The sequence below is a fragment of the Copadichromis virginalis genome, linkage group LG14 (genome assembly GCF_057382275.1).
Source record: "Copadichromis virginalis isolate Kocher_CV1m ecotype Utaka linkage group LG14, C_Virginalis_male_GT1.1, whole genome shotgun sequence".
In the NCBI taxonomy this organism is placed as follows: Eukaryota; Metazoa; Chordata; class Actinopteri; order Cichliformes; family Cichlidae; genus Copadichromis; species Copadichromis virginalis.
The window spans coordinates 20565847-20580343 of record NC_140631.1 but is presented as its reverse complement, the minus strand read 5'-3'; the positions used below and the strand labels follow the sequence as shown (position 1 = coordinate 20580343).

The 14497-nt window shown below is 38.9% G+C and overlaps 2 protein-coding genes across 5 annotated transcripts; one reads left to right on the top strand and one right to left on the bottom strand.

Annotated features, from left to right (window-relative positions):
* Positions 1 to 202: 202 nt before the first annotated feature.
* Positions 203 to 9022, bottom strand: LOC146693876 (von Willebrand factor A domain-containing protein 5A-like). The gene is made up of 7 exons (XM_085429850.1): positions 9004 to 9022; positions 8895 to 8909; positions 8268 to 8297; positions 7536 to 7679; positions 4076 to 4221; positions 1659 to 1782; positions 203 to 1553 (listed from the first exon to the last, which is right to left on the bottom strand). The coding sequence occupies exons 2-7, from the start codon at positions 8902 to 8904 to the stop codon at positions 1474 to 1476; spliced, it is 534 nt and encodes a 177-aa protein (XP_085285976.1). The 5' UTR covers positions 8905 to 8909; positions 9004 to 9022; the 3' UTR covers positions 203 to 1473.
* A 247-nt stretch (positions 9023 to 9269) lies between these two features.
* LOC146693875 (uncharacterized) lies at positions 9270 to 14088 on the top strand. Of its 4 annotated transcripts, none has more exons than XM_085429848.1 (6): positions 9270 to 9576; positions 10477 to 10537; positions 10649 to 10693; positions 12276 to 12431; positions 12635 to 12727; positions 13672 to 14088. In XM_085429848.1, exons 4-6 carry the CDS (start codon positions 12360 to 12362, stop codon positions 13984 to 13986), a joined length of 480 nt encoding a protein of 159 aa, XP_085285974.1. In that variant the 5' UTR covers positions 9270 to 9576; positions 10477 to 10537; positions 10649 to 10693; positions 12276 to 12359; the 3' UTR covers positions 13987 to 14088. The 4 variants fall into 4 exon arrangements, with proteins under 4 accessions (XP_085285974.1, XP_085285973.1, XP_085285975.1 ...); XM_085429847.1 differs by having other exon boundaries at positions 10649 to 10697; XM_085429849.1 differs by lacking the exons at positions 10477 to 10537; positions 10649 to 10693 and having other exon boundaries at positions 9503 to 9576.
* Positions 14089 to 14497: the final 409 nt, after the last annotated feature.

Here is a 14497-nt window from a genome sequence, read left to right as displayed (position 1 = left end):
GCTGTGATATCTTTTATTGTATTTTGAAGAGGAAAAGAACTATAATTATTCATTTTCTTGAAGTGAGGCTGTTGATCTTGACTCAGAAGGACAGAGTTAGGGACATTCACTTTATCCATAGTAGTCAGTTCTTAAACTTGGAGGATTTTCTTTATAAACATTCTACAGAACACACGCAAGGAGTCATAATAAATAAAAGCAATTAAGATTGGAGCCCCTTTCATTCAAAGCACCAACTTGAATTTTCAGTTTTTAATTTTCAGTTCAAGGCACACGTGGAAATACAAGTAAAACAATTTGAATTAAGCACTTAGAACGATTGCAACAACATAAAAATTAAAGATTAAAAATAAATATAACATTGTAGGCATCATTCAGTGCAATTCAATCCAGTTTTGTTTATATAGCTCCAAATCACAACAACAGTTGCCTTGTGCTGCCCTCACAACACGTAACAATGTGAAGCTAAACAGCCAGCAAACACAACAGAAGAGATCTCCACACAGGGCTTGCTTTTCTTGACTTTGAAGACCTTTTTAAACCTTTTCCTCTCCCAAGGATTCTTCTCAGTTTTGTAAGTGAAATGAACAAAATAACAAAAAATTTCTCACCAATGCACACATCTTAATGACAAACTTAAATGCGTGCATTACTTTGGCATCACATTTTATTCCATGTAAACACATATCCAAGTTCTTCCTGAACACAGTAATACTCACTAAAACGAACGTTTCCCAAAGCACAAGTGTGTAGGGCACATTTAGCGTGTACATGAGTGTACTCTTATTTCTGCCGAAGCACTTGTTCACAAATTCTACAGTTGCGGGAGAAAAGTATGTTAAAGATAGGTTCGTGATGTGAGTGCTCTCTCGTGCCCGTTGCCGCGCGTACAATATACAAAGATCGCTTGTAATAAAGATGTCTTACTCTAATCAGATTTCAAAACCAAAATATTTTAACCGTTTTTAGCATAAATTTACTTATAATGTTTATTAACTATGAACTTATTTATTACTTTGCTTATGTAACTTAATCACATCATGCCCTAATTACTGTCTTTTGATCAAAAGGCATCACACGCCTAAAGGCATTTTATATTGTAAGGTAAATATGCTACAATAATACAGAGAAAACAAAATCTCAAAAATCACATGACTCCCCTATGAGCAAGTGTTTTGGTTATAGTGCAGAAGGAAAAACTCCCTTTTACCAAGAAAAAAAACTGGTAGAACCAGGATCAGGGAGGAGCGGCCATCTGCCACGACCGGTTGGAGATGAGGGGAGGGAGACATGACAAAAGACACGCTATGGAAGAGAGCCGAGATTAGTAATAACTAATGATTAAATGCAGAATGATGTATAAACACACAGTCAGTGAAGAAGGTGAATGAAGAAGACAGTATGACACAACACTGAATCAAAAGGCTTAATGGTGTAACTAGCTCTTAAGGTGAAGCCAATTTGAAAAAACTCTCAGAGTCCCAGAGCTTCTTTCTTCACGCTGGAACCCAACAGGACATTTCCAGCGTCCACACACTCTGACACACATGGTGCTAAGAACACAAAACACAAGGATTAAAGAATGAATTTGCAAGAATAGCTCACTTTAACTTTGTGTCATGGATATGCAGCATTTTCTGTTATTATCGTGTTACTACCATTCTGAGCACGGAGCCATGAGGCAGCCTTCATAGCCAGAAGCTCCCACTCATCCTTTGCATCCATCTTAAAAGCATGAAGCCAGATCAGAGCCAGAATGGTGGCCCACACTTCATTGTTGCCCTAATTCCCCAATCAGAGACAAATAAAACAGGCAACACACACACACACACAGAGAAAGGGTGTCAAACAAATTTTACATCGTAGGCCACATTCAGCCCACTTTGCTCTTAAGTGGGTCGGACCAGTGAAGAAGTTTTTCTACATAATGAAGAAAAACCTGCTGTGACAAAAAAGGAAACCTGTCAGTACGACTCTTTGGACTTAAATTGTAAGAAATAAATGTGTAAAATTGTATCTCATTGTCCAGGCTGTCCAGTTTTTGTTAGTCACAAAACCCCTCAAAATTTCTATTGTTGAAAGTGAAAAACTAACATCTCGGTCATTTAATTGTTTATTGGTTAATCGCTTTGTGTAGTATAAATTGCCACAAGGGAGGTTTTTAATCAGCGGGAAAAGATGTAAAACCTATAAAAATACTGTTAAAAGTCCAAAACTGATGCTTGTTCTTCTTAGTGGTGAGCAGCAGATCAAACAGGTTCAGAAATACAAATGGCTTCAAGTATCATATTCAGGTCTGTGAGACTAATTTAGACACACAGACACTGAGCCATGGCTCTGCAGTATATTCACACATTTCTGCATCTCTGCCATTCAAAGACACTTTGAATATAGTTTATTTTATCTAACATTCAGTACTGAACAGTAATTTTAGTCTTTTTCAAGGAAACAATTTTTCATTCAGTGTTTTCATAAAAGCTTTATTTTTATGCAGTTACTACTACTACTAGGGAGAACACAAATGAGGTTTTTTTGTCCTTGATGGAAAATGGCTGAAAACAAAGACAGGTTTCACTTTAGACAGCTCCCAATTTTTTAAATTCTGCACTGTACTTTGCAGTCTCCAATGTCATTGAAATGCAGCTAGTTGCTGCTCATTTTACGTTTTCGCTCGTTTCGTCACTTTTTCCTGATATGCTTGCATTTAAATCCGTCTTCCTGTCTCTACAGCTAAAATGGCAACAGGCAGCCAGTCACATGTGAATGTTGATACACCAAAACAAGTTAGTGTTCTGCACACAACTACATTTAGATTTTTAAAAAAAAATGCTACACAAGGGTTTAGATCTTACCTTTGGCAATTGTGATAATATAAATAATGTATTTTTTGCCAGTTTTTACTAGGGGTAGTTTTTGATTATTGATTTATAGATTAAAATCAATTCTAGCTTGGATAACATGATATCGATTCATTAAAATCCTGAATCAATTTTTAATATAAATTTATTTTGCCCGAAACACCAGAATCTGAGGTTAAACCTCACAAAATTTTGACAACCACCAAACAGCTAAAACATTAAATGGCAGCAGGTACACAGATTCTGCACAAATACGTAAACACAAAGCGCGGACCCGCTGACGCATCAGAGCCAGTGAGATGTCACATCGTCGGGGCTGAAAGCTGACAGCTCACTGATTCTGATGTGTCGGCGGGTCCGCTCTTTGTGTTTACGTCTTTTTTGCGCTAGATTCTGAAGCTGCATGTTTTATCGCTCTCCAAACAATATTGACTGAACCAGCAGCAGAAGAAGATCCAAACTACACTTCACATTTCGCTTCACATATACATCGTCATGAATTCCCTCTTACTTTTGCTGTTTTGCCAGCGCTGTTGGACACTGTTTTTTTTTTTTTACTTACTTCTGACAAGAAAGCCTCATTTCTCCTGTGCTATACTGGACAAATGTAAACTTTTTAAAATTATGCAAAATTGCAAAACCCTTAGATGTGTCTCTAATTGAACCTTTGTTACTTTGCTTCACTTCATCAGGTAATGTTCATATGGTGATTAATGGTTTTCTTTCATTTTTGACCTACTACAGAATATATTTTAAGGTCATCTGCTATTAAAAACCCAGGCCAGGAAATTCTTCTTCAAGTTTTTCTGTGTTTTATCCCCAGTTACTTTGACACAAAGGCATCTGCTGTAATGCTAGTGTCAGCTTTCTTGTTATAGATATTATGGATAATATGGATATGCACTGATAAGTGATCAGAATTATGATATTTCTGACTGTCTGAGGCAAAATTCCCCCCGATTCAAATCAAATCGAAGCGAATTAAATCGAATCGTGGATAGAATCGAATATCGGGACCTTGTGAATCGGAATTGAATTGATTCCAGAAATCAGTGACAATATCCAGCCCTAGTTTTTAGTACAGCTGAATTAATTTTAATCTGTTATGTTATGTTACAGTTTAATTTCTTAAATTTCTTTCTTTAATGTGTACTATAAAATTTGATTAACACCCATATATTCACTTTTTGTAATGACTAAAATTGACAACAACCCACCTTTTCAGGCTTTGACTTTTCCATCTCCTTGCTGATCTTTCCCAGTGCAGTAGCCAGAGCTGGATCAAGCCGCCAGTAGCCAGATGCCTCCTGAAGGAAGACTAACTGTAGCAAAGGATCTCTGGGTGGCTGCAATTGCACAGCAGCTGAAAAAGATAAAGTACAAAGATGAAATAATAACTGGACATAAAGTGTTGAATCTAGTTCTATATATCTATTATTACACATACATATATAATTTTTATCTATCTATCTATCTATCTATCTATCTATCTATCTATCTATCTATATATATATATACACATATATATATCAAATCAAATCAAATCAAATCACTTTTATTGTCACATCACATGTGCAGGTACATTGGTACAGCACAAGGGAGTGAAATTCTTGTGTGCGAGCTTCACAAGCAACAGAGTTGTGCAAAATACAATAATGTAAACAAGCAAAATACAAGAATGGCTACATCTGAAACTAATAAATATATGTACAATATATAATAGTATATGCATTTCTGGATGTGTATACTAAATATTTTTCTACGTGTGTGTGTGTGTGTGTGTACACATATTTTACAAATTAAATAGAGTAAACAATAAATAAAATATATAAAATAAAATATACAGAGTGAGACATGTGCAAAACAGTGGCGTTACTGTACAGTATGGAGTGCATAATGTTAAAGTTCCAGTAGTGAAGCTGAGGTGTCTATGAAGTGTTCAGCAGTCTGATGGCCTGATGGAAAAAGCTGTCTCTCAGTCTGCTGGTACGGGACCGGATGCTGCAGAACCTCTTTCCTGATGGAAGCAGTCTGAACAGTTTATGGCTGGGGTGACTGGAGTCCTTGATGATCCTCCCCGCTTTCCTCAGGCAGCGCTTCCTGTAGATGTCTTGGAGGGAGGGAAGCTCACCTCCAATTATCCGTTCAGAGCACCGCACTACTCGCTGGAGAGCTTTGCAGTTGTAGGCGGTGCTGTTGCCATACCAGGTGGTGATGCATCCAGTGAGGATGCTCTCAATGGCACAGTGATAGAAGGTCCTGAGGATGCGGGGGCTCATGCTGAATCCTTTCAGTCTCCTGAGAAAGAAGAGGCGCTGCTGCGCCTTCTTCACTGTTTTGTTTGTGTGTACTGACCACGTAAGATCCTCAGCCAGGTGTACGTCAAGGAACCGGAAGCTGCTCACTCTCTCCACAGCAGCGCCGTTGATGGTGATGGGGGTGTGCACTTCTCTGCACCTCCGGAAGTCCACTATCAACTCCTTTGTCTTTGCGACGTTGAGGGTGAGATGGTTGTCTTGACACCAGTGGGTCAGGGCGCTGACCTCCTCCCTGTAAGCCGTCTCATCACCGTTGGTGATAAGACCCACCACTGTAGTGTCGTCCGCAAACTTCACAATGATGTTGGAGCTGTTAGTGGCTGTGCAGTCGTAGGTGTAGAGTGAGTACAGGAGAGGGCTCAGTACACACCCCTGTGGAGCACCAGTGTTCAGTGTGATGGGGGATGAGGTGATGCTGCCCAGTCTGACCACTTGGCGTCTGTCAGACAGGAAGCTAAGGATCCAGCTGCAGAGGGAGCTGCTCAGTCCTAGATCCTGCAGTTTCCTGTCCAGCTTCGAGGGAACGATGGTATTGAATGCTGAGCTGTAATCTACAAACAGCATTCTCACATACGTGTCTCTCTTCTCCAGGTGTGACAGGGCAGTGTGTAGTGTCAGGGCTATGGCATCATCAGTGGACCTGTTGTGGCGGTATGCGAACTGTAGAGGGTCCAGTGAGTCCGGTAATGCAGAGCAGATGAAGTCCCTGACCAGCTTCTCGAAGCATTTGCTTACGATGGGGGTCAGGGCTACAGGTCGCCAGTCGTTTAATGAGGAGATAGTGGAGGATTTGGGTACAGGGACGATGGTGGCCATTTTGAAGCAGGCTGGGACTACAGACAGAGAGAGGGAAAGGTTGAAGATGTGCGTGAACACTCCAGCCAGCTGAGCCGCGCATGACTTGAGGACGCGGCCGGGAATCCCGTCCGGACCAGTAGCTTTGCGTGCGTTCACCTTCCTGAAGCACCTCCGCACATCCTCCTCAGACACAGTGTGCGCACTGACGTCATCCGCGGTGCGCACACTGTCCGGTCTCATGGTGTTCGCTGTGTCGAATCTAGCGTAGAATACGTTTAGATCCTCACACAGAGAGGCCGTGGTCTGCGGTGTGCTGGTTTTCCCTCTAAAGTCTGTGATCGTGTTTAGTCCCTGCCACATACTCCGAGGGTTGTCAAACTGTTGCTCCACCCTGTCCCTGTACTCACGTTTGGCTGCTTTGATCGTCTTCCGGAGTTGGTAATGTGCGTGTTTGTAGTCCGATGTGTTCGCGGAGGCAAAGGCGGTGCTCCGTGCCGCCAGTGCCGCGCGAACATCTCCGTTAATCCAGGGTTTTTGATTTGGGAAGGATTTAACTGTTCTGGATGGGACGACATCTTCCACGCATTTCCTGATAAATCCGCAGACTGAGTCTGTGTATTCATCAATGTCCCTAGCAGCCACGTGAAACATTTCCCAGTCCGCGTGATCAAAACAGTCCCGCAGCGCAGACTCCGATTGGTCTATATAGTAGAATTCATAGTAGTCCATATACTCGGCTGAAGGACTATAATATGATAGTATAACATAAATGTGTATGAGAAAATACAAAGACAAATATTCTACAGTAAATTTACAGTAAAGCACATTTTCCTCTTTTTTGCAGTGCAGTGTTATGGTAAGATGACTATAATGTGGCGACAACAATGAAGAATGTATTGGGTGCCCTGAAATTCTGTAAATGATGGAAACTGGACGCTTCTGTTGGTTGATAACGACTGTGTTTAGTCTGTTCCTTCCCATTCCATGCAAGGCCACCTGGGTTGGCTGGAAGACTGTTTACTTAGCCTAGCAGGGCGAAGGACACTGTCTCAGCTGAACTCTGGACACGCACACACATACATATACACTGATATGCACACACTCATCCCCCCTCCCTTTCCAAACGCCTTCGACGCTTATTCCCTTCCGATGCTGACAGGGATCAAGGAGACCAGCGCACGCAGGCCTGGATGTACTGTCTAATTCGGCGGTCTCTCACCCTTTACCCACCCCTGTTGCTTGTCATGTGTTTCTTTGGTGTATTAAGAGTTTTTTTTTCATGTGCTATGTGCAGAGGTGTTTTTTTTTCTGTTCTCAAACGGATCTCCCTGTTGGAGCTCAGTCTGGGGGGAGTTATTTTTTTTCTCCTTATCTTTCCTCATGTGGTGCATTTTCCATTGTTATACCTCTCTGACCTGTCTTCCCCATGTGATGTTTTGTGTAATGTATGTATGGTTGGAGGGTAAGATGGCGCCACCATTGCGTGCAATAGGTCGGCAGCCTTATGAAATTTCCCCTTGTGGGACTAATAAAGGTATATCAAATCAAATCAAATCATTACCTTCAGACACAAAGTTTAGACGAGCATCATCATAGTTGGTAGGCGTCTTATGAGATTTCCAAAAGACAGGTAGCTTCTTCTTCATGTGAGTAAATAGCCCTTTTTTGCTGTCAGACTTGTTTGTTGGTTCATAGCTATCAGGTTCTGCGAGATTAGAGAGACCACAACTCAATGAAGCTCAAGTCATTATTATAAAAACACACACACTACAGTCCAACTGGGTGATCTGGTAATTCATTACTTTCATATGACTGATGCTGAGTTAAGTTTATTCCTTTCCAATAAATAGAAATCCACATCCATCCAGTGCAGTAACGGTCATCTAAAACAAAGTAAATAGGAGCTGCTCCAGTTCTACTGCCTGTGGGCGTCCTGACTAAGCAAATGTGCAACAAGTGCAATGGTATCTCTCTTAAATGTAGGACAATGAAAACTCTTGGACTCCTATGTCAGGAACTGGTTCATATGTTTTTTTAACAGTCATCACAATGCAGCAATATGTTGTCTCTTGCTGATTTAAAAACATGGAGCAAATGGTGACCTGAGAATTGAGAAGCAGAACAACTATCACTGGATTGGAATGGTAACGCAATAAACACAAGATGTTAAAGGCTTCCAAGGCAAAATTAAAGATCAACTGTGGCAAACGAATGTGGTGTTTAGTTGCGTGCTTACAGCCATTTAACGTATTTTTAATCACACTGTTTCTGCAACATTTAGCTTTTTACTCACCTCTAACAGAGCGCATGACCTGCGATTGAGCTAAACAACACACAATTAAAAGTCTGATGTTAAAATCATTAAGTAAACAGTATCATCCTTTTTTTTAAAAAAAAAATCATAAAGACATGGTTAATTTTCTTAAAATTGACATAACATGAAACAACTTTTTCTCTATGAAGTGTATTTCACATCAAGCTTAGAATGGGTAAAATACTAACTTTGTCAGAGAAATGTGTTAGTTTATTTAGTGATTGCAGACAATTGCTATATTTATAAAAATCACAGAAACAGATTTTTAACCTCACAGATGAATTTAAGTAATTTAAAAAAAACGAAAAAGAAAAAACACAATAAAAGTAAATATTGCCCAAAAAATAAGCTGCACTGATGGAGGTTTTAACTCTCAGAGCGCCTCTTATTTCATATTTTTCCCCTTTACTCTGTTGTGTGTGTGTGTCTGTAGAAATTAGTAAACATATTTTTTTAAACTGACCTCCCTTGACTTGCTGTTCAGGAATAATTTATACAATTTAGATTTATATGAGTATGAAGAAAATAAACTCAACCTTCACCTTCATCATCATCAGCCTGTTAATAATTACAAAACAGAGAATACTAAAAAACTTTTTTCCTTACCACAACCCATGAGTGCTGTGAAAGCAAAAACATTTAAAAATGTTTTTTAAAAAAAATCTTACTTACTCTTTTTTATGTTACAATGCAGGAAAAAAACTTTTAAACTTACCTTCATTTCTGGATGGAAGACACTCTAGTCAAGGATAAAAATAGGTGATATTCAATAATTAAGAAAACAAACACAGTGATTGGCTTCTGATGTTGCTATAATTATTTACTCATTAAGCAGTTTTTAAATTCTACAAAGTTATTAGTTATTCAGTAATCTTTGAAATATCACACACATAGTAACAACTCAATCTTCATCACTTGTTGCTTTAGATAATGTTAATAATTACAACACAGAGACACAGCTTTTAACCTACCACGTACACTCAAAAAAGTCAACTAAGGCAGTTGTTTGATTAATTCAATAGACATTTGTCTATTTAACATGAACATATTGAGTTTAGGTTTTTAAATCATTATCAGTTGTTGGTTTAACATAAAATAACAAAAAGTTTAATGAACTAGATTTGCATTCTTCAGTTCAATTAAATGTAATTATTTTAAATCAACAACTCTAAAACCGATGCCTAGTGCGCATGCTCAAACTTCCCAAAAGTGAAGAGGCGGGAACGCGGAGAAGTTATATGTGTTCAGTGGACTGCCATTTCCCTCTGCGGAATCTTCCACAATACAGGTAAGTAATAAATAACTCAAAATATCTTAGTCAAACGAAGTTGTTTTGTCCATTAATTGTTTAACAATGTTTTTAATTCCAAATGTGTAAGTTGTCATTAGACAGCGGGAGTGGAGCAAATACAGTGAAAATCTGGTATTAGACGGTGCCAATCGGTACCGTCTAATACCTGATTTATAATCCGCTCTGGGTATATTTATACTATTATTAGCATTTCCACTTCATTGTTTTTCTTTTTTTTTTTTTACCCGTTTTTGCAGTTAGTCTTATAGTGTTTTTAGCGGTTATTGATATGTTTAATTCAATATTTAACACGTTTGTAATTCACTTTCAAAGTAAATGAAGTTAGCTAAAGCTAGTATGGTTGTCTCATTGAACTTCTACCTAGCTCTGTTAGCATTCACTTTGGTTTTAAATGACGGTTATTGCAAGACATGGTCTTTGTTCACTTTTTTTATTATCATTTGCATTTTTTCTTTCTTTCTTTCTTTCTCTCTCCTTTTATTTTAAGCATTCGGCCTCTGGCAGTAATGCAAGTTAAACTAGCATGCGCGATTTGCTAAATATTAGCTGTGTCCAAATTCAGGGGCTGCATCCTTCGAATTGACTTGATGCTAGTGCATGGGAAAAAGAGCATAAACACGAGGTCAGAGGAAAAGGCAATGGCGGATAGTTATGAAAATTGCCTGTGGGACCTTTACCGCAACTACCAGCATCTTTATTGCATAGTGTGAAACACTGCTATTACATTTAGCAACAGATTGGATATTTATCTGTGAATTTTATATTGCAAGAGGTATTTATATGTATTTGTATTTTTTTTATACATTTGCAACAAAGTAAAAAAAAATCCACTGTGGAATTTTTATAAAATAATTTTTTCTGTTTTCTTTACCATAGTAACACCACAAAGAAAGCTGACCCCTTTTTCTGATTGTTTGTGCCTCCTCTTTAATACATGGTAAGCCTTTTACCATCATATATTTTTTATGATAGTTTTATGATTTAATCAAAGTGAAAAAAAGGTGCCAATAAAACCATCCTTAAAACTGCTTTTCTTTTTTTCTTTCAGTGACTTGTATGTGGCAGTGCAAGCGTTGTTCCATCAGGGAGAGTAGTAGGTACAATTATTGAAACACTGTACAGGGCTCGCAAAATGGCTAGCCCGACGTCCCAGGGCTAGCGATTTTTCCAGTCGGGCTACCAAAATCTATCTCTGCCCTGCCCGTCGGGCTGTCATAAGAAGGAAAAATATATGTCAATGCTTCTGCATTCTTTCGGAAATGTAGCTGGGTAATTATGTCATTGGCATCGGTGAGCCACTGTCAATATGTGACATATTGAAATCGCGTTTGAATTTGCGCTTGTTTTTTGCTTTCACTTTGCAATCGCGCGACCTGTGTATAGAGAGCGACAGCACTGATCTGTGAGTGATGATAATTTGTGCACCAATTCCTCTGACATCGTCTTATCAATCGTTAGCTTACTATGCAAACATGACAAGTGAAATCTCCCGCAGCTTAAACATGTGAGAGGTTGATCGCGCAGACAATCGCTGAGTGTTATGTGAGTGCGTGTGTAAAAGCAGCAGGATATTAATTGTAGTTCTGCTTAGCCAAATAAGACAGGTCAGGGTGAAGAAGTGACAGCCAAAGAAAAGCTTACCACAAAACGGAAAAGTTATGACAAATCAGACTATAAGGCAAAAAGAAAGTGCAGCTTTATGGTTTCATGGACAAAAGAATTTCTGTGGCTGCAACATGACGAGCTATATAACCGGGGCTGCACATAAGTGGTCCGCAAGTGCGTATTTGCTGTCAAAATAAAAAACGCGCACAAGATAAGAAGTTGCAACGCGTGTTTGCATACATAAGATTTTCTGGAGGAGGACATATTTGTTTAGAACTCTTAAATATGTCGAAGAAGCTCCTTTAAGCAATTACTTTGGTTTTCCTCCACCTCCAAAGAAATGTCAGAAGGAGTCCGAACCACAAAAGAAGCGCGTATTCTCGCAAAAGTGATTGCAGGAGGTGAGCTGGCTTCAAACAAATGATGAACACACAGATGTGGTGCAGAATGTGCCGTGAAAATCCCACTCTAGCGGACAAAAACAGTGCCTTTTATATGGATGCAAACGTGCGTTGCAACTTCTTATCTGTTGCGCGTCTTTTATTTTGACAGCGAATGCGCACATGCGGACCACTTATGTGCACCCGTGTAAATAACATAATGTTCTGCCGGGTGTGTTGTTGGTTTTCCCTCGATTTCTGAGTCGACAAGCGCCTTTGTTACTGGGACCAGTCATTTTAAGAAAGGCCCCCATTAGAAATGGATTATTGCTCAGTCTGCAATATCTTTCCCAGAACAAACACCAATTGCAAATAATATACTAAAAATAAACCTGAAAAATCTGTTTAGAACAGCATACTGTGTTGCAAAGAGTGAACTACCACTGGTGCAATTTAGCAGTCTTTGCAAACTTCAAAAAGCAAATGGCCTAGATCTTGGTTCCACTTGCCTCTTACTTGTGACTTTAGTGGAAATTTCAAATTCAGTATCTGACACAGACTGATTCATGTCCTACACAGACAGCACTGATGTCTGCATGGTCTTCTAAAAGCAGCTTTAGTCAGCTTAGATGTGAAGTGAGTGAAATATACAGTTGCGTTTTTAATCAATGTATTTGTTCTCTATTGCAGATTGAGAAGGAGTTTCTGCGAATCACCACAAAGCCTCTGCTATCTACTTTCTTTGCCGAGCTTGACCAATACGCGCCACGCTTAATGGAAATCTTTCTGACCAAAGGAGGGACACGTGGAAAGAAAATAAGAGGTCTCATGCTTGCCATCTCCAAGGTTTGTATTAGGATTGAGTAGACTTTGTCATAGGCAGCAAAAATAACTTTTATTTGGAGATGAAGTTGTCAATTTTGTTTCGGCTTAACAAGTGGTACATGCCAGGTTCTAACCTAAAGAATAATTATGCAAGTTAACTGATTACCCTAGCTTTAAGAAAAACAGACTGGTTTTGGCTCATATTATCTCCTCCTCCTCTCCAGCATGACAACATCCATACCAGACGAGCATGCATCTTGAAGTCTTTGTGCATCCACCTAAACGAAGACTATGAGAAGTTAATAAAGGAGTACTTGGTGAGCCATTGTGACAGCATGTTGTCTGTAACATTCTCATACAAATTGTGACGTTGCCTCAAATGCAAATCATTAAAATTAAAATTTTGAGATTAGCAACAAGACACCTGGTATTGGGGAAAGGATGTCTTGAATACCAAACAGTATTAAGCGTTGCAATAAAGAATTTCTGGAATTTGGTATTGGAAGGAAAGAAATTTATGCCTACTTAAACTTGATACACAAACATACAATGCATTTAACATGCATCAAGACTATATTGCTTTTGAATCTGTACTTGGATTAAAACAAGTCCTGTTGTTTTTTCATTGTTATGGTCATCAGTATTTGTAAATAGAAATGTCTATGAACTTTGAGCTGTTTAGTACTAACACTTCTATACCTGTTTTATTTTAGCAGCTGAGTTAGCCTTTTCTCGAGTCCTGTCCCCCTAAGTTACTCTTGCTACGTCCGACAAACAAATGGTTTCCTCTGCGCACCAATGGGTACCCGAATGTGCAAGTAGACATGCTTCATATTCATATCGGTACATTTACCTGGGAGTGGGGCCATACACACTGTTTAATCCATTCACGTTGTTTTTGACTTTGTGAATGGAAAGAACACAACTCCTCCAGACACAATCTCTCGGCGTATCGGTGGGCACACCGCTTCTCCATCTTGCTTGAGGTTAATGTTTGTCAGACACAGTAACGGTTGCTATAATGTGTAATTGGACAATGGCCCTTTCGGGGGAGGGGCCGGTGAGAGGTCAATTATGCCACCTCTTTTGACATGAGAGGTGTATTTTATAATTTATGTATTGGAGTAATTACTAACAACTACTTTAGTGGTGTAATTTTCTGTTTATTACTTTGACTACTTGGATTTTATGAACAGCATAGAAACAGTTGTTTAAACAATCTCTTAAATTTTACTTTGTTGTCTTATACTTTTTCATGTAGGATACGGACAGCGAGGCAAAAAGCTGCATGGAGCAAACTGTGATGGGGGTGTACGTCATCCAGAAGGAGGGTGCTGAACCTGAAGATGACCCAGAGGACGTTGGTGTCGTGATTGAGGGTGTGGAGGCTAACACTGATTTGGGTAACATTGCACAAGCATGTGCTCTGTTGTTTGGACTCATATACCGTTTGAACCTGAGCTACCCACCAGAACTTAAATGCACCTTTGAAGTCCTCCAGAAGATACTTTTAAATCTTGATGGACAAAAGCTGTCTTCAAAGGTACAGTTTCTGAAAAACAAGCTTATGGGGTGAGAGCACTTGAAAATGACTGATAGGTCTTGAATGGTTCATTGGTGCAATGGTGATTTCCAATATATAATGTTAATATTTGAGTTGTTTATATTTTTTTTCTTTCATTTAAAACATTTTTTTTTAAGTTTTTGGATTCTCTCTGTTGGGCAATTCACCTTTTATACAGCACTGCAGATGATTTTTGTTTGTCCTTATATAGATGGCTCAAAATGGATCAGAAGTACTGACAGAAGTACTATGTTGTGTTTATGTATCAAGGTCCTGTAAAGTTTAAGACCACTGCCACCTGTTAAGTTCACTGTATTATTGTTTCCATTTTGCTTGCTAGCATGTTTTAAAACACAGCAAAACTATATTGCTAGCTGTGGAGGACTGCAACCAAAATTAAAAAAATAAATACAGAAATATAAAAATTGGTCAAACTAATAATTATTTCAATGAGATACACCAAACAAATATAGATTTTCATCACCTATGGAATTTTTTGTTGTTGTTGTATTGCCCCCAAAAT